Below are 19744 nucleotides of genomic sequence, written 5' to 3' on the forward strand. Positions count from 1 at the left end.
ATCTAAAATTTTTTTTTTTTTTTTTTGAGAGAGACTCTCTTTGTCACCCTTGGTAGAGTGCTGTAGCATTACAGCTCACAGCAACCTCCAACTCCTGGACTTACGCAATTCTCTTGCCTCAGCCTCCCAAGTAGCTGGGACTACAGGCACCTGCCACAACACCCAGCTATTTTTTGGTTGTAGGTGTCACTGTTGTTTGGCAGGCCCGGGCTGGATTCGAACCCATCACCTCTGGTGTATGTGGCTGGCGCCTTAACCACTTGAGCTACAGACACCAAGCCAAATCTAAAATTTTTAGCATTACATTTTTCTGATTCTCCTGAGTCAAGACGTCAACACATAATCCTACAAGTATCACATCTGTAACACTTCTAAAATTACCATATTAACATGATGCAGACTATGCCTACGAATGTGGTTAAAACTCTTCACTCCTATATTTTTTGATGTGCCACACTATTGACAGAATTCTTCCTCAAAATCTGTTAATGCTGTTTAACCTCAACAATTAAACTATAACATCACAAGGAACAAGAATATGATGTACAATTGATACATTCTTTTTTTTGAGATAGGGTTTTACTCTGTCACCCAGTGGCATCACCTTAGCTCACTGCAACCTGTAACTGCTGGGTTCAAGCAATCCCACCTCAGCCTCCTGCCTGGCTAGGATTATAGGTGTGAGCCATTGTGCTTGATCCCCACATTTGACATTCTTCTAAGATAATTAAAATGCACTTTAACTCAAGTGATAGTTTTAAATTGAATCTCCCCATAACATATAGTGTTTTATATCACTAAAACAAAGGATATAACATGTGACACCTGTAAAGTAGACGCATAAAATAATCATCCCTTATTGAGGGGAAACAAAGGAAAAAGGTTTGTCAGGTCTACAACTTATTTTTAAATGGCTCAAAAATACAAACACACACACATACCCACATACATATTTCCAAAGAGATAAAGCAGAGAAGATAAAATATTCACAACTGGTAATTCTAGATGACAGTATATTATGGATATTCTTTTACTTTTCTGTAAGATTGAACATTTTCTTCATATAAAGTTAAAAATTAAAACAACTTTTGTTGGGCGGCGCCTGTGGCTCAAGGAGTAGGGCACCAGTCCCATATGCCGGAGGTGGCAGGTTCAAACCTAGCCCCAGCCAAAAACCAAAAAAACCCCACAACTTTTGTTTGTTTGTTTATTTTCAGACAGTCTCTGTTGCCCTGGGTAGAGTGCTGTGGTATCATCATAGCTTACAGCAACCTCAAGCTCTTGGGTTCAAGTGATCGTCTTGCCTCAGCCTCCAGAGCAGCTGGGACTAAAGGCACTACTACGCCTGGTTAGCTTTTTCTATTTTTAGTAGAGACAAGGGTGAAGGGGGTGTCTAGCTTTTGCTCAGGATGGTCTCAAATTCAAGCAATCCACCTGCCTCCGAGAGTGCTAGGATTACATCCCACCATGCCTGGCCCAAAACAAATTAAAAAAAGAAAAGTTTTATATTATGTATATAAACCATACGTACACACATAAAAATGTATATATACATTTTATATATATGTATATAAACAAGTGTTCACATGTATCAAGTACTGACGATCATTATGTACATTATCTAAATAAGATCTTCACAACAAATCTATATGTACATTTACTATTTTTACTATCTGTCTTTTACAGAGGAAGAAAATCAAATTTGGAAAGGCTTCAAGTCTCCTACTTTTAGCCACTTTAGGTGGAAAGTAATGACAGGACTTCTAACACTTGTTTGTTCCATCCACAGAACCTAAAAATTTGCAAATTTATAGGAAATATTGAACAATGTTGCAAATGCTTGAACAATATCAATGTTTGGTTGGTTGGCTGGGTTTTCCACTGATTCAGTTTCATTTGTTTAAGAAACTAGTAAGTAAAAGGTTAACATTTGATTTTACCTTCATTTTAATACTTTTAAACACCATGTTTCATCATAAGCTTGAACTCTTTCAGATAAATGATTTTCAAAACTTGTTAAAGCAGAACCACACCTTTCAAGCAAAATCTTATTAAAAACTCAATACATAAAATAAATAACAGAGTCCTGCCTGCTCACTTCTCCTTTCCCATTCCCTGGACTTTGTGGGATACCATATGAAACCAATTAATTTAAATAATACCCAACTGTAAATTGTTAATGATCACAACTGCCAATAACATAACCAGCTAAAGAAGCTGAAGTTACAAATTACAATTTAAGTGCATGAATGATAGTTTAGTAATTCAGATAAAGAAAGAACATAGAAATAAATGTCTTATTTTATTTAGAACTCATGGAAGAGTGTGTCACAGGACGAGTTGCTAACCTTAGCCAATTTACCTTTATCAGAACCATCATTTTGTGCTAACACACTTCTGCATTTCATCAGATACCAAAGAGGGAAAAGAGCAAAGATGTCAATTCTCTATGCTTCTATTTTCTTATATGAAAGTAAAAACATCCTAGTCTAATCCTTATCTACTTCATAAGGATAATATGAAGATTCTTAAAATTATATGTTCCCCTCTCTGGGGTGGCGCCTGTGGCTCAGTCAGTAAGGCGCCAGCCCCATATACCGAGGGTGGCGGGTTCAAACCCGGCCCCGGCCAAACTGCAACCAATAAAATAGCCGGGCGTTGTGGCGGGCGCCTGTAGTCCCACCTACTCGGGAGGCTGAGGCAAGAGAATCGCTTAAGCCCAGGAGTTGGAGGTTGCTGTGAGCTGTGTGAGGCCACGGCACTCTACTGAGGGCCATAAAGTGAGACTCTGTCTCTACAAAAAAAAAAAAAAAAAAATTATATGTTCCCCTCTTTAAAGGATCTCCCACAAACACAGGAACATTCCCACCTGGATGTGAACGAAATACCACTTATCTATCTATTCTTGCAACTATGAAGAAAAACAGAAAAGCACAGTGAATTAGGTGCAGTGGCTCTCGCCTGTAGTCCCAACTACTCTAGAGGCTGAGGCAGGAGGACCACTTGAAGCGAGGGGTTTGAGACCAGCTAGGGGCAACATAGTAAGATCCTTTAAAAAATGAAAAAATATTAGCAGGACATGGTGGTACAGGCTTATACCTGTACAAGCTGAGGTGGGAGGAGTGCTTGAGCCCAGGAATTCAAGGATGCAGGAAGCTCTAATTGTGCCCATGCACTGCAGGCTGGGTGACAAAGCAAGCCCTATTGCTTTAAAATAAAATAACAGGAAGGGAGGGAGGAACTGTTTGTAAATTAGGGATATATATACATTTTCTTAATTCTTAAGAAAATAATTATTCATATTTTAATGTTTACATAATTCTTTCAGAGCTGGTTCGGAAGCCTCAAAACTTTAAAAACAAAAGTCTCCAAAATATTCCCTATGTTTTTCAATTAATAAATATCAATCTGGAGTGAGACCTCATCTCTACTAAAAATGAAAAAAACTGAGGCAAGTGGATCGCTTCAGCCCAAGAGTTTGCATTTTCTGTGAGCTATGATGCCGTGACAATCCACTCAGGGTAACAGAAGAAAAAAAAATTCAATCTGCAAAATCTATTTCCACTACACTGTGTCCTCCTACCTACAGGATTATGATCCATCAAATTTCCCCTCTCTCTTAAATCTTCAAAATTCCCCTTTCTATTGGAACAGTATACAGGGTCGCCATAAAGTTTGTGTACAATTTTAAATAGTGTACAGTTTTAAATTACAAACGGACTCTATATAAAACTTCACAACTTCACAGAAATAATCTTTCCACAGAAAATGAGCAGAAGACATAAATAAACAATTATTAAAAGAAGAAATATAAATGTATATAGTAAAAATGTTTAACTTTACCTAGGAACACATATACATTTAAATAATACCATTTTCCCTATCAGACTGGCATAAATACGACATTCAAGGTTTTGAAGTAGTAAGGAAATAACCATACACACAGACACACACACAAAGTAAATGAAAACATCTTTCTGGAGGACAAATCGGCAATATATAACAAAAGTGCAAATTTACATATCCTTCGATATAGAAAGTACACACACTTCCAGGATTTAGCCAAAGAGAATAATCAGCAAAGTATGAACTACAAGGATGTTCAGGACAGGCTCAGCACTTATAACTCAGCAGGTAGGGTGCCAGCCACATACACCAGAGCTGACGGGTTCAAACCCAGCCCAGGCTTGCTAAACAACAATGACAACTACAACCAAGATGCCCTGGGGGCATCTGTAGTTCCAGCTACTTGGAAAGCTGAGGCAAGAGAATTGCTTAAGCCCAAGAGTTTGAGGTTGCTGTGAGCTGTGACACCACTGCACTCTACCAAGGGCGACATAGTGAGACTCTCAAAAAAAAAACAAAAAACAGGATGTTCACTACAGTATTAATTGTAATATTAAAAAACAGAAAACAATTTATATGTATACTGAGATTGGGAATAATACACTGAGTAACATATAGAAATTGAAAATAAGTGGTCTATATTTAAGTTGAAATAAAATGTTTGTGCTCTATTAAGCAGGCTTACAGCACAATTTGATTGAATTTCTAAACTATGCCCTCATGAACATTTTTTAGAGCCATTACTTTTCCAGTATTTTTTTTCCTTTTTTTTTTTGAGGCCAGGTGAGACTCTGCAGTCCAGGCTAGATTGCAGTGGCATTGTCATATAGCTCACTGCAATCTCAAACTTCTGGGCTCAAGTGATCCTCCTGCCTCAAACTCCTGAGTAGCTCGGACTATAGGTGTGTGGCATCATGCTGAGCTACTTTGTGTAGAGATGAGGTCTCACTATGTTGCTCAGGTTGGTCTTGAACTTCTGGCCTTAAGTGATCCTCCCAATTTGGCCTCCCAAAGTATTAGGATTGTAAGTGTGAGCAACTGCAACTGGCATTTTCAAATTCTGAAAAATTATATTATCATTACTTGTTATCTCTGGAGATACTTCTAAAGTAGAGTTTTTTAAAAAATTTTGGAAATCGGCATTTTTTTTTTTTAAACTTTGCTTTTTGTTTACTGATTTTTTTTGTTTTTCAGATTACAAAATACATGTGTTCATTCCAGGGGAGAGGTCAGGCGCAGTGGCTCACGCCTATAGTCCCAGCACTTGGGAGGCTGAGATGGGTGGACTGCCTGAGCTTACAGGTTTGAGACCAGCCTGAGCCAGAGAAAGACCCTGTCTCTAAAAAATACCTGGAACCCAAAGCAGTCCAGGCTTTCCCTCCCTTCCCATCATTTCCACGGCATTTAGTGCTTGTGTATCCTGTAGCTGTGGCAGGTGTCTATAGTCCCAGCTACTTGGGAGGCTGAGGCAAGCAGATCACTTGAATCCAAGAGTTTGAGGTTGCTGTGAGGTAAGATGCCACAGCACTCTACCAAGGGTGACTAAGTGAGACTCTGTCTCAAAAAAAAAAAAAAAAGGGGGGGGGGGAGAAACATCTCAGAAATATATAAACATAAGTGAAAGATCAAAGGCAATAATTAGCCCTCTCCTTTGTCTTCTAGCATCCTCCTTTTCCCAGTCATAAAAGCCCCACAAAGCAGAGGGAGACACATCTCTCCTTTCTGTCCCATTTGCAGCACTGGTTTTGTTTCCTTAATAAATTTTTAGTTTTGAAAAAAAAAAAGAAAGAAAGAAAAGCCCCACAAAGCATCATGTCTTCACCCTTTGTGTGTTCAATAACACCCACACAGTAGTTTCTTAATGCCTACCTCAAGCCTAAACTTTTTTATTATTATTATTACTATTTTTTTATATTGAGACAGCGTCTTACTTTGTCACCCTTGGTAGAGTACTATGGCGTCATAGCTCACAGCAACCTCAACCTTTGGGCTCAAGTGATTCTCTTGCCTCAGGCTCACCACTTGCTGAAACCACAGGCGCCCATCACCACACCCAGCTATTTTTTTTTTTTTTTTTAGCAGACCTGGGCCAGGTTTGAACCCCACCAGCCCCGGAGCATGTGGCCAGTGCCCTAACCACTGGGCTACAGGTGCCCAGTCAAGCCTAAACTTTCTAAGTCTCAGATACACATTTCTGCACATATGCCAAACACCCCTCAAAGTCAAATATTCACAAACTGTGTCTTATGTGCCTTCCCAACCGTTCACCCTAGTCCCCTATTTCCTATCTCCATTAAAGGTTTCCTCACTCATATGATTTCTCCAAGCTGACAAATTTAGTCATCATTGACTCCTGCCACTCAAATAACTAGTGACTAAATCCTAACTAAATCCTGCCTAAGTCTACTTCTAAAATTTCTTTCTAATTCACCCCTTCCTCTATCTCATTGCCATTTTCAGAGTTAAGATCTAAGGCTCTGATATTTCTGACCTAGATTATTTAGCCTACAAACATTTCTCAAGTAGCTATTACATGCCATACAGTTAGGGATGTGAAGAATAATGAAACAAAAAAGTACCCATTAATCCTGTTTTAGGGTATATGGAGAAAGAAGTACAAGTACCACAATTAGAGCAAAATCTACAAGATGTCAACTTCTATACTATCTGCCCGAATCTTAAAGTTACCTGAATTCTTTTTCTAAAAAGATCATGACATTTTTCTGTTGTAAAATCCTTGATGATTCCTTCTAATGCCCATAGGATACAGTTTAAATGCTTTAATACCATGCAAACACACAATCTGGTCCCAACTTACCTAACTGCCTCCTACTATTACTTTTCTTTCGCTTCACATCCTAGGACCCAGTCATGTGTAGCTAGCTGCTGCCCTGACAATATACTGGCCATTTCTACAGCATTTAGTGCTTGTGTATCCTGTAGCTGAAGAGTCCTTCCTTGTGACTACCAGCAGAAATCCTGTCCTTTTACTAAATATCTCCTCTCTGGAATCTTCATTAACCTTCTCTGCCAATGAGCTTCTATAAAATCTAATATAATAATTATCAATTTGTATTGCAATTAGTCTTTTTCTCTCTACCACTACACTGTGGTATTCTTAGGGACAGATATTACATCTTGTTATTTGTATCCTTCCCAAAGTCTAGCATGACAACAAATACTCAAGAAATGGTTTTAAATGCATAACAGGGTTGAAACATTTGCAGAGAACCAAAACACACTGACTGACACTTTTTTCTTTTTTAATCTATAAGTTTACCTAAACACTAGGGCCACTACCTACCACTGCCACCACCTTACCGCCCACATAAACCTGGAACTCAAAGCAGCCCAGGCTTTCATTTTTCCCTTCCCTTCATCTTCATCCATCTTATCAATAATAGTAAACAACACAAGGAGAAACCCTGCCTTCCAAAGAGCTTATACCATGTATTCAAGAGAGGCAATAAACAGGTAAACAAATACACAAGGTCATTTCAGATAATTATCACTGCTATTAATAATTTGATAAGAGAGAATGTGCTAGAGAAGAAATGTGCTATTTTAACTGTGGGTGGGGAAGAGGTTTATAGAGTTCTCCAAAAAGGTAAGAAAGACAAAAAGCTGAAGCCAGAAAGATGAGAAACAGCCAGTTATGCAAAATATTAGGGGTAAAGTTCTGTAAGCAGAAGGAATTGCAAGTATAAAGCTTTGTATCAGAAATGCACTTGGCTGTTTGAAGGACAGAAGAGACAGTGTGGCTAGAAAAGGAAATTGGTTTCGAGAAGGAGGGCCTTGTAGGTGGTAGCCAGGACGGAAGCCTACCCGCACCTGCTTTGTGTTTAGAATTTCCTAGTTTACATTTCCTGTTGTCTGTGCAATCTTCTACTTAACTAATAATAGAGCAAGAGAATAACAGAATGGGGCTTAAAGCCCACATATTGTTAGGAAGATACTAAATGAGTCAGAAAGCATTTTTACTGGTTTCTGCTGATAAGAAAAACTACTTCTAGATACAATGACACAACAATGTGGTCCCAGTGCTAAAGAAAATCTGATAAACACAAAAGAATAAAACCACTTGAAAAGGACAAGTTCTTTCTACTGACTACAGGCAAGCCAAAATAAGAAATAATAAAATTATCCCAGATTCATTAGAAGAAATAAAACACAATACTGCTCTGAAAATACGTATGTGCTACAAATTTATCCTTTTAACTGACCAATTTGTCCAATCCCACATAAACTTATACTACACATCTAGGCTTAATGATTAAACAGATTTCCAGTTTTCATTGGCCAAGGATGTTTCATCTTCATAGACATTAAACAATTTTCTGATGTTTTAAGAATTCACAGATTTATATGCATTAGAAACTCCCTCTCAGCAATAATTCAATGCAAGTAGTACTGTGATGTCAAAACAAAGTCAATCCATTACATAAAGGAATATTCATGAAACTAGTTGCTAAAGCAACTCTGTAGTTGCTAATAAGTCAAGCAGTGTGAAATTACACATCTTACTCCTATCCTCAGTAGCGTCTGCTGGCTTTGCTAACCTGAACATGAATATAACCCTAAATATAAAGACCTTTTTATTATCCTAGTCAGGTCTTTAAATTTCAGATTGCTAGCCTTCTATTGGTAAAAATAAATTCATTCTTAGTATCCTTAAATTTAATTCTGTGCCCACTGATCTCAGGCTAGTGTACTAATGTTTCACCAAAGCTCACTATGAGGAATCAAGAGGTAAGACTTTTTCTTTTTTTTTATTAAATCTTAGCTTTGTACATTAATGCAATCATGGGGCACCATGCACTGGTTTTATATACAACTTGAAATATTTTCATCAAACTGGTTAACATAGCCTTCCTGGCATTTCTTAGTTATTGTGTTAAGACATTTATATTCTACATTTAGTAAGTTTCACATGTACCCTTGTAAGATGCACCATAGCAGAGATAAGATTTTTTTTCCATCTTCTTTGTTGCAAAGTTAACAGAGGTAACAAGCAGTAATCATACACTCCCACCCTACTGTTCCCCCAAGGGCCAAAGTTTCTTGATATGGGGCGGCGCCTGTGGCTCAGTGAGCAGGGCACCGGCCTCATATACCGAGGGTGGCGGGTTCAAACCCAGCCCCGGCCAAACTGCAACAAAAATAAAAAATAGCCGGGTGTTGTGGCGGGCGCCTGTAGTCCCAGCTACTCGGGAGGCTGAGGCAGGAGAATCGCCTAAGCCCAGGAGTTGGAGGTTGCTGTGAGCTGTGAGGGCAATAAAGTGAAACTCTGTCTCTACAAAAAAATAAATAAATAAATAAATAAATAACAAAGTTTCTTGATATTCATCTTCATAATAATCCATGATCTTAATAATGTCTCAATAGCTACAAAGAAAAAAACTTTAGCCTAAAGAGAGACTTTTCCAAATTCTCTAAGCTGATCTCCATCTTTATACACTTATAAGGCCTTTCATTTTCTCTTCCCCATTCACAAAGAAAGGGCCATTAAAAGTTATATAAATATCCAACATACCTTCTTCTCAATCTCCCATCTTCAAAGTGGTTGATTTTATCATTATTCATCTTCTCACCCATAAATTCACACTTGAAATAGAAAATCAGCCAAGTGCAGTGGCTGATGCCTATAATCCTAGCACTCTGGGAGGCTGAGGTATGTGGATCACCTGAGCTCAGGAGTTTAACACCAAACTAAGCAAGAATGAGACTCTGTCTCCACTATAAATAGAAAAACTGCCAGGCTTTGTGGCTAACACTTGTAGTCCCCACTACTTGAGAGGCTAAGGCAAGAGTATCGCTTAAACCCAGGAGTTTGAGGCTACTGAGAGCTACCAAGATGCCACCAAGGCACTCTACCCAGGGCAATAGAGTTGCAGAAAATCCCTTTCCTTGGTTGGGGAAAAAAAAATTCTCAATTTCTCCTTGGAGTTCAAATTTAATTCTAATGTTGGGAACTCCATGAAGAAATGCAAACATGATTATCTCTGCTAGAAAACTTCTCTTAACGTATATTATATATCGTTCATATACATTGTACACTAAGTCTGGATATTTCTAAGGATTTACTCCTATGATTTTAGGGGCAGAATTAAAGTAAGGCCTTATTCCCTTCTTAAGATGTAGTTCAAAGACCAATAGCATCTGTACCACCTGGTAATTTGTAAAAAAATCTAGAATTTAGGGCTCTACCTCAGACCTATTCAACCAAAATCTGCATTTTATTGATATCTGTATGCAGATCTGCCTACAGATCTAAGAACTGGTAGAAAAATCTAAGAACTGGTAGAAAATTTAAAAGCTTCTCACACAGAAAGAGAGATGAACCTTGGGTAATAATTATTACTGATAGTGACTACAGCCCCCTTAAAAAGTTCTATATTTCTCATAACACATCCAACTTAAGAGAAATTTCTCATAAAAGTTATGAATTGTTTGCCTTGAAACACATCAAAGCTTATTGTTGCTGTTGTTAGTGGTAGCCAATGACATAACCAATTTCTTACCTAATCTGAGCTCTCCAAAGTTTCCACACCCTATCTTCTTGCCAACCCTGAAGTTGGGTCCCACCATAAGAACCCCTGAAGATGTTGAGGAGCCAGACGGTCGGGAACAGTGTGCACTCCTTTGTGCCATGGGTTTAGTTGCCCGTTGTCTTTCATCCTTTTCCCGACTAGGATGGTCCATGATCCTACACGATGGTCTCAGTGTGTATACTTCTCTTTGATACAAAAGTATGTCCAAATAAACAGTAGTCAGAAAAAGGTAAGGAGTTCTTTTGGCACCATATTTATGTTTCTAATGTATCTCCAGGAGATGAAAAACTATTGATTAATTCCTGCAGGACATGTAGTCTGGAGGTCTCAAGCACAGGAGGACATTTTGTAACCTAGGTAAAAATCAAGAAAACATGCAATTAAGAATTATATTTTAAAACAAATTGAGGAAGTCACTACTAATTAGAATGGATGCCATCCAAAGATGAACAAAGTGAATAGCCTCCTGAAATGGGTTTTGGTTTTCTGTGCACCAACACTTTAGCCATCTGGATTAGTTATTCATGTGGTAACATAAACTCAGTAGGCTGCAGATTATGGAAACTAAGGGAACACATAGCCTTTATTGGAAAATGCTTTCTTCTAGTAATGTACATATGACCAAAAGAAAGTAATTTGGTAGTTTTTTCATCATTGTCTAACAGAAAGATATGACAACCTTAAAACTAAGTTAAATAAACCAAGGACAACTTAATTAAAAGCTCTTCCTTTTAATTTGTCCAAAACTTAATCAGAAATGCCTTTCTCCTTTATCCCCACCATTTCCCAAGCACAAGCAGCAATCATATAATCCAAACCTACTGATCAACACAGATTTCTGAGGAAATTTCTAAAACTCTACTGGTACTAAGTTAAGTAGTCATAAACTAAAGCTTTGGAAAACTCAACTCTGCATCCAGTTTTTGTTGTGGACTAAGCAGGCAAAAACTGAGTGGCTGAAGAATCCTTTGCAAAACCCCAAAGTGAAAACAAAGCTGGGGGAAAAAAGGTCTTAAACATAACACTCCTTTCTACTAGAATTCTCAAGTGTCCCAATTAAGTACTGAACCTAACACAAAAGTTTACATCTGATAAGCCATCTAAGTATCCTTAACAAAAAAATACTGTTACCACAAATCATATACTAAACACATACTTACATTTCAATTTCCTAAGTACTTTCCTTAAAACTTTAAGAGAAAAGAATTAGAACCACTGTTTGGTTATTATCACCAAATTATATAATAGAGCAAAAAAAGTCTAGACGGTGAGCTTCCTGTGGACAATTTTAATTCCTCACTACAGTAACAAGTACAAAGCAGTTAGCTGACTGTTATCTAAAAATATAATCTACTTGCTCCATTATAGTCATTAAAATAAACTGCTTAATTTTACCTTTTCTATTTGTTTTATTGCATTATGAAAACTTACGATGAATGAGGCTCCCACAATGCTACTTATCAATAACACATTTCTCTGAATTCAGGAAACAACATATTTACAGTTATAATGTATATTAAATAAAGGAAGAAAAGTCAGGGTGATGGTGTCAGCAATTCCTTAATTTCCTACATGAACACCATTATGAACTCATACTTCTTATTCTTTCTCTTATTTCCAACATTATTATCCCAATGTTCTCCAATTATCTTTGTCTTTTACCCAAATCCCTCAAACAATATTGGAAAGAAAGTGCAAATAAACATCTTAATTATTGGGAGTATATCTATTTGTGAGAGACTGTCAGCTATAATTTCTTGCCTCATATTATAAATACTTTTGAGGACAGAAACAGAATGTGTCTTAGCCCATCCAGTCAATTTATAAACATTCAACTGACACCCCAACTTTCATAATTGATCTATTTCTCTTCATACTTTTCATTTGTGTTCACTGTGCTTGCTTTTTCTAATAGGGGGAGGTTTTGTTTTGTTTTGTTTGAGACAGAGAGCCTCACTATGTTGCCCTTGGTAGAGTGCTGTGGAGTCACAGCTCACAGCAACCTCAAACTATCGGGCTTAAGTGATTCTCTTGCCTCAGCCTCCCAAGTAGCTGGGACTACAGGTGTCCACCACATTGCCCGGCTACTTTTTTGCTGCAGTTGTCATTGTTTAGCTTGCCCAGGCAGAGTTCAAAACCGCCAACCCTTGTTGTATGTGGCCACCACCATAACCACCATGCTAAGGGCACTGAGCCAAGATGGCGGTTATTTTCATAATGCTTTTCATTATTTTTTTCTATTGCACTTAGACTCATGTAACATTAGATAGAACAATCATATACAGCCCCTAAAATCCATGTATACCTGCACATAAGTATTAGAACATATAGTACCTGAAAGGTTAAAAACCTGTAAAAAATAAGACACAGTAGCACATGCCTGTAATCCCAATTACCTGGGAGGCTGAGGGAGAGATCACTTGAGACCATGAGTTTGAGGCTGTAGTGTGCTATAATACACTATTCACTGCACTCTAGCCTGGGCAACATAGTAAGACTCCATCTCCCTAAAAAAAATTCTAAGTTAAAAAATAAAATCTTCCAGAAACCCAAAAATATCATTCAGCTGAGAAAAGAGTGTTTGTAACACCTGCTTTTAAAACAAAATAATCATTTTACCTCCATAAACATGGCAAAAATTTGCATTTAAGATGTCAATTTTCTGATCTATGATGGGACATTAGCATAGTCTAATCTATAATTAAGAAAGATAAACTGGGTGGCACCTGTGGCTCAGTGGGTAAGGTGCCGGCCCCATATACCAAGGGTGGTGGGTTCAAAACCAGCCCTGGCCAAACTGCAACAGAAAAATAGCCGGGCATTGTGGTGGGTGCCTGTAACCCCAGCTACTTGGGAGACTGAGGCAAGAGAATCACCTAAGCCCAAGGATTTAGTGGTTGCTGTGAGCTGTGACAGCACAGCACTCTACCGAGGGTTAATAAGTGACACTCTGTCTCAAAAAAAAACAAAAAAGAAAGAAAAAAAAGAAAGATAAATTATAGTCAATACTACTATACTACTTTATATGCCATTTGTTTCTAATTTTTATTTTTAGAGTTAGGGTCTTGCTTTGTCACCCAGACTGGAATCCAGTGGTATGATTATAGCTCACTGCAACCTCAAACTCTTGGGATTGAAACAATCCTCTCAACTCATTGTCCTGAGTAGCTAAGATGACAGGCATGTGAAACAAGGCCCAGTTATTTTTGTTGTTTTGTTTTGTTTCTTTTTTTTGTAGAGACAGAGTCTCACTTTACGGCCCTCCGTAGAGTGCCGTGGCCTCACACAGCTCACAGCAACCTCCAACTCCTGGGCTTAAGCGATTCTCTTGCCTCAGCCTCCCGAGTAGCTGGGACTACAGGTGCCCGCCACAACGCCCAGCTATTTTATTTTTGGTTGCAGTTTGGCCGGGGCCGAGTATGAACCCGCCACCCTCGGTATATGGGGCTGGCGCCTTACCAACTGAGCCACAGGCGCTGCCCTGTTTTGTTTTGTTTCTAAGAGACAGGTTCTCACTGTGCTGCATAGGCTGGTGAACTCCCATCCTCAAGCAATGCTCCTGCCAAAGTGCTAGGATCACAGGCATGAGCCACCATGCCCAGCCTATCAGTTAAGAAATTAAAATAACTGAATAATTTTTTAAAATCCTATTTCTTTATCACTACCCTCTGCTCAAAATTATTTTTTGGTTACCAATAACAAACTCTTCCGTACATCTTCTGAGGCCCTTCAATATCCAATCCCTATTTAAATTCATGTATTAGAAAGCTACTATATAGGCATGGTGCCCGTAGCACAGTGGTTACAGTGCAAGGCACATACACCAAAGGCTGGCAGGTTCGAATCCAACCTCTACCAGCTAAAACAATGACAACTGCAACAAAAAAATAGCCAGGCGTTGTGGTGGGCGCCTGTAGTCCCAGCTACTGGGAGGCTGAGGCAAGAGAATTACTTAAGCCCAAGAGTTTTAGGTTGCTGTGAGCTGTGTCTACAGAGGGTGACATAGTGAGACTCTGCCCCATATACTGAGGGTGACGGGTTCAAACCCGGCCCTGGCCAAACTGCAACCAAAAAATAGCCGGGCACTGTGGCGGGCGCCTGTAGTCCCAGCTACTCGGGAGGCTGAGGCAAGAGAATCACTTAAGCCCAGGAGTTGGAGGTTGCTGTGAGCTGTGTGAGGCCACGGCACTCTACCGAGGGCCATAAAGTGAGACTCTGTCTCTACACACACACAAAAAAAAAACTACATAAACATGGGGAGCATACATGTCTTAGCGTTATTCCTAGAATGGCCTGTCAACTCTTCTGTCTGCATTTAAAGCATGACAAATATCTTAACACCTTTGTGAAATCTTTTGTAACTAAGTTATCATTAATACTTGGAGTACCACTGTCTATATCATTCATTTCCCACCTACAATGTACCAGATTATATGTAGACTAATACCTGATTTGATTATAAGCATTTGGAGATACAGATCTTGTCATATCTCCTTTAACCTTTACATAATTAGTAATTTAAAAATATTAATACTTATGATGATCTTAACTAACAGAAAATAGATTGCCAGTGACATAACCAAATACTTACACAATTCTGATTAAAGAAAATGGAACTCCTAGAATTCATGTACCAATAAGCTAGTATTAATTCATTTAAATTCATGACTGCTAAAGACATAGTTTAGAATTTTCATTTCATAAGGACATTATATAGTTTACTTATAGTTACTAGCAGATAACATGTGAAAGAGCTCAAAAACCAGGTCAAATAGAATATCCAAAGTAAACATTAAGTTACATGTTAACCTTAAAAAAAATTGGCTTCCGGCTCAGCACCTATAGCTCAATGGATAGGGCACCAGCCACATATACGGAAGCTGGCGGGTTTGAACCCACCAGGGCGTGCCAAACAACAATGACAACTACAACCAAAAAACAGCTGGGTGTAGTGGCAGGCGCCTGTAGTCCCAGCTACTTTGGAGGCTGAGGCAAAAGACTCGCTTAAGCCCAAGAGTTAGTGGTTGCTGTGAGCTGTGATGCCACAGCACTCTACCGAGGGTGACATAGTGAGACTCTGTCTCAAAAAAACAAACAAACAAAAAAAATGGCTTTCCAAGCCAATATAGAACAGTAAAAGACAAACTATATGTTTATATTATTTCCTATATTGTTATCTGTTTCTTAAATTATTTCCACTCCTTTTTTGACCCAGTAAAATAAGGAGAGGGGAAAAAGAGAGAAATTATGTAAATATAATAAGCAGGTGTTTGTCTAGTGAATAAACCATCTGGCAATCACTTGTAACTTCTTAAACATGTTACATGTGATGACAAACATATATTTGAATTTTTAGAGTCCTATCAGTAAGTCCTTAAGAAATTTCAATTCTAGGGCAGCACCTGTGGCTCAAAGGAGTAGGGCACCGGTCCCAAATACCGGAGGTGGTGAGTTCAAACCCAGCCCCGGCCAAAAACTGCAAAAAGAAGAAAAAAAAAAAAAAGAAATTTCAATTCTAGTAGTTTCCATCAATTTAGACATGCCAAAATTGTAATTTATTTCTGGAACTGGTTTTATCTTCCCTAGCAGGCATCATTCTATCAATAAAGCCCCACTCAATCACTGAATAAAACCAAATTTATATACGCGACTTTCTTGACCAGAAAATTGTAAGAGCCTTCCAGCATATTAAGGAATTACTGCTAATAGCAAAAACAACAAATCAATACAATTTACTGAACAGTGAGTGATGAACTGATACCAAATACATATAGATGTGGTTTATGTTAGAGGTGAAGAAAGAGGCTATATTTTACTGTGGTCAGTGAGAAGTTTATTTTCATAAAACAGCTCTAGTAGGTATCTTACAGCAATCTATCAAACTGAAATGAGAGAAATTTATGTTTCTAGTACTACCATCCTGATCCAACACATAAAATAAACAGTATCCTAGGTCAAAACCAAGAGTTTATATAGCTCAAATTCATTCTCTATACACAGGAGCAATGAACACCTGGAGGAAGGGATAGAAGTAGTTTTCTATAATGAATAATATTACTAAGTGAATTTATTGCTTTATGTATAACAGTATATTAGGTTGAATAAAGTCTAAAACATTAAGTCATATAATAAAAGTAAGAGTGAGACCGGTTTTGGCACACTGGGTAAGTGGATAGCCACTTCAGCAGTGATTCCAGCGACAAGCACTTTCCTGGGAAAGCTTCTGCTCAGCAAGTTTACAAGTTCAAAGTGCCTTTTAAGTGGGCTGAAGAGAGATTTAGGGTGTCTACCTGCTGGGGTTTGAGAAATCAGCAGCCTCCAGTCCTACCAGAACTGTGATTAACATCTCATACCCCAGAAGACCACGTGTTGCCCAGACAATATTCAACAACATATACATACTGCTTTGTTTTTGGTTGTGTTTTTTTTTTGTATTTTTTTTTTGTTTGGATGTTTTGTTTATTTATTTTGATGTTGTTGATGTTGTTTTCTTTTTTAATTTCAACCTTTTCCATACAGATTCTTTTTCTTTCTCAATTTTTTTAGTTTAATTATAATTTCCCATTGTTGCCTTTTTCAATAACTAGAACTTCATTTTTTCTAGTGTTTCTACCGCTATTATTTGGTTTTTCACCCAATTTTATCCCGTAAAGTTTTCTGTTTGCTTGTTTTGGTTTGATTTATAGCATTCTTGTCTTTCCTCTCTACTTGGTAGAGGTGGGGTACTGTGTCTGATCAGGTTAGCAAAGAACTGCTGACCTCAAGGGAACCACGCAACTGGGCACCCCCAGAAGGTGGGGGTTTTTTTAAGGTTGTGTCAAAGTACCCTACTGTACACCTATATTGCTCTGTCTCCCTCTTTCTGTGCCTGTCTTCTTTTTGTCAATATTCCTTTTACCCACTCCCTCTCCTTTCTCTATGTTTCTTTTTTTTTCTTATCACTCGGTCCTCCTTTCTTTCATCCCTTTTTTGCTCTTAAACCTTCTCACCCTTCTGGTCCTGTAACCCTTAGTCCACAGGCACGAGAACTTAAAGAGCAAGAGGAAGTGAAAGGAAAATTAGGGCAAGGAAACAGATAAAAGAAATCACTCATGAGGAAGAATCAGCAGAAAACTCAAGGCAACATGAAGAACCAGTCCAGAACAACCCTGCCAAGGGACCATGAGGTAGCTACTGCAGATGACTCCACCTATAAAGAAATGTTAGGAATGACAAAAAGGGAATTTAGAATACACATGTTGAAAACAATGAAAGAAATGATGGAAACAATGAAGGAAACTGCTAATAAAGTGGAAAATAACCAAAAGGAAATCCAAAAACAGAATCAAATAAGAGATGAACGATATGAAGAATATAAAAAGGATACAGCAGAGCTGAAGGAACTGAAACAGTCAATTAGGGAACTTAAAGATGCAATGGAAAGTATCAGCAACAGGTTAGACCATGCAGAAGAAAGAATTTCAGAGGTAGAAGACAAAGTTCTTGAGATAACTCACACAGTAAAAGAGGCAGAAAAGAAGAGAGAGAAAGCAGAACGTTCACTGTCAGAATTATGGGACTTTATGAAGCGTTCCAACATACGAGTTATAGGAATTCCAGAAGGGGAAGAAGAATGCTCCAGAGGAATGGAAGCCATACTAGAGAATATTATAAAAGAAAATTTCCCAAACATCACCAAAGATTCTGACACACTGCTTTCAGAGGGCTATCGGACCCCAGGTTGCCTCAACTCTAACCGAGCTTCTCCAAGACACATTGTGATGAACCTGTCCAAAGTCAAGACAAAAGAAAAGATTCTGCAAGCTGCCAGGAGTAAGCGCCAGTTGACGTACAGGGGCAAATCCATCAGAGTTACCGCAGACTTCTCTAATGAAACTGTCCAAGCAAGAAGACAATGGTCATCTACCTTTAATCTACTTAAACAGAACAATTTCCAGCCCAGAATTCTGTACCCTGTTAAGCTAAGCTTAAAAATTGACGGAGAAATCAAATCATTTACGGATATACAAACATTGAGGAAATTTCCCACAACAAGACCAGCTCTACAGGAAATACTTCAACCTGTTCTGCACACTGACAATCACAATGGATCAGCAGCAAAGTAAGAACTCAGAAATTAAAGGACAGAACCTAACCTCCACACTGATGCAAAAGATAAAACTAAGCAATGGGACTGTCCTGGGAGGCGGAGCAAGATGGCAGCCGAGTAACAGCTTCCTTGCATCTGGGCACTGTGAGTCTGGGGAGATAGGACTCCAGGCATCTCTAGCTGGTGGGAACTGCCTATCATCACTCCTATGAGGATACAGGGAGTCAGCGAGAGACTTCTGGACCCCAAGAGGAGGACTAAAACCGTGGAAAACCGGCAAGTGGTCGCGTGTGTTCTATCCGTCTAAACCCGCCCACAACTGTAAGTTCAGTAGCAGCGAGACTGCAAACCAGAAAGGCCTTACCTGTGAACTGTTTTCATGTCCTTGGACTTGGCACTGAGTTGAACTCCCTTGGAGAAGGCCTGAGCGGGAGTGCGGAGAACTTTGGCCGTTGTCTAGGGCCCCAGTCTGAGCCGCTGAGCCAGACAGAGCTAATAGTGTTTGGCAGTGGGTCACACGGATCCCTTGTCAGTGATCTGCCCCGGCAAGCTCCGCCCTCAGGGTCGCAGAGCTAGAAACGGGTGGGAGCTGGTAACCCAGTAACCAAGTAGTCTGAGCCGCCTTGCAGCCCTAACCCTCAGGGGCAGAGTGAGACCAGTTTTGGCACAATGGGTAAGTGGATAGCCACTTCAGCAGCGATTGCAGCGAGAAAGCTGGGAAAGCTTCTGCTCAGCAAGTTTACAAGTTCAAAGTGCCTTTTAAGTAGGCTGAAGAGAGATTTAGGGTGTCTACCTGCTGGGGTTTGAGAAATCAGCAGCCTCCAGTCGTATCAGAACTGTGACTAACATCTCATACCCCAGAAGACCACGTGTTGCCCAGACAATATTCAATAACATATACAAACTGCTTTGTTTTTGGTTGTGTATTTTTTTCTTTTTTTTTTTTTGTTTGGTTGTGTTTTTTGTTTATTTATTTTGACGTTGCTGATGTTCTTTTGTTTTTTTAATTTCAATCTTTTCCACACAGATCCCTTTTTCTTTCTCAATTTTCCTACTTTAATTATAATTTCCCATTGCTGCCTTTTTAAATAACTTCAACTTCATTTTTGCTAGTGTTTCTACGGATATAATTTGGTTTTTCACCCAATTTTATCCCTGTAAAGTTTTCTGTTTGCTTGTTTTGGTTTGATTTATAGCATTTTTGTCTTTCCTCTCTACTTGATGGAGGTGGGGTACTGTGTCTGACCAGGTTAGCAAA

The 19744-nt window shown here is 38.8% G+C and overlaps 1 protein-coding gene across 3 annotated transcripts in view; it reads right to left on the reverse strand.

The window, feature by feature from the left end:
* The window catches only part of CSNK1G1 (casein kinase 1 gamma 1), a 224844-nt gene that overhangs the window by 147968 nt on the left and 57132 nt on the right, over nt 1-19744 (reverse strand). For all 3 annotated transcript variants that reach the window (XR_008380748.1, XM_053595049.1, XM_053595048.1), the window contains exon 2: nt 10368-10750. Coding sequence is in view for 2 of the 3 variants with exons in the window: in XM_053595049.1 (XP_053451024.1) it covers nt 10368-10548 (181 nt within the window). In the remaining variant the exon portion in view is untranslated. The remainder of the gene's footprint in view (nt 1-10367; nt 10751-19744) is intronic.

Source organism: Nycticebus coucang, chromosome 6 (genome assembly GCF_027406575.1).
Source record: "Nycticebus coucang isolate mNycCou1 chromosome 6, mNycCou1.pri, whole genome shotgun sequence".
NCBI lineage: Eukaryota > Metazoa > Chordata > Mammalia > Primates > Lorisidae > Nycticebus > Nycticebus coucang.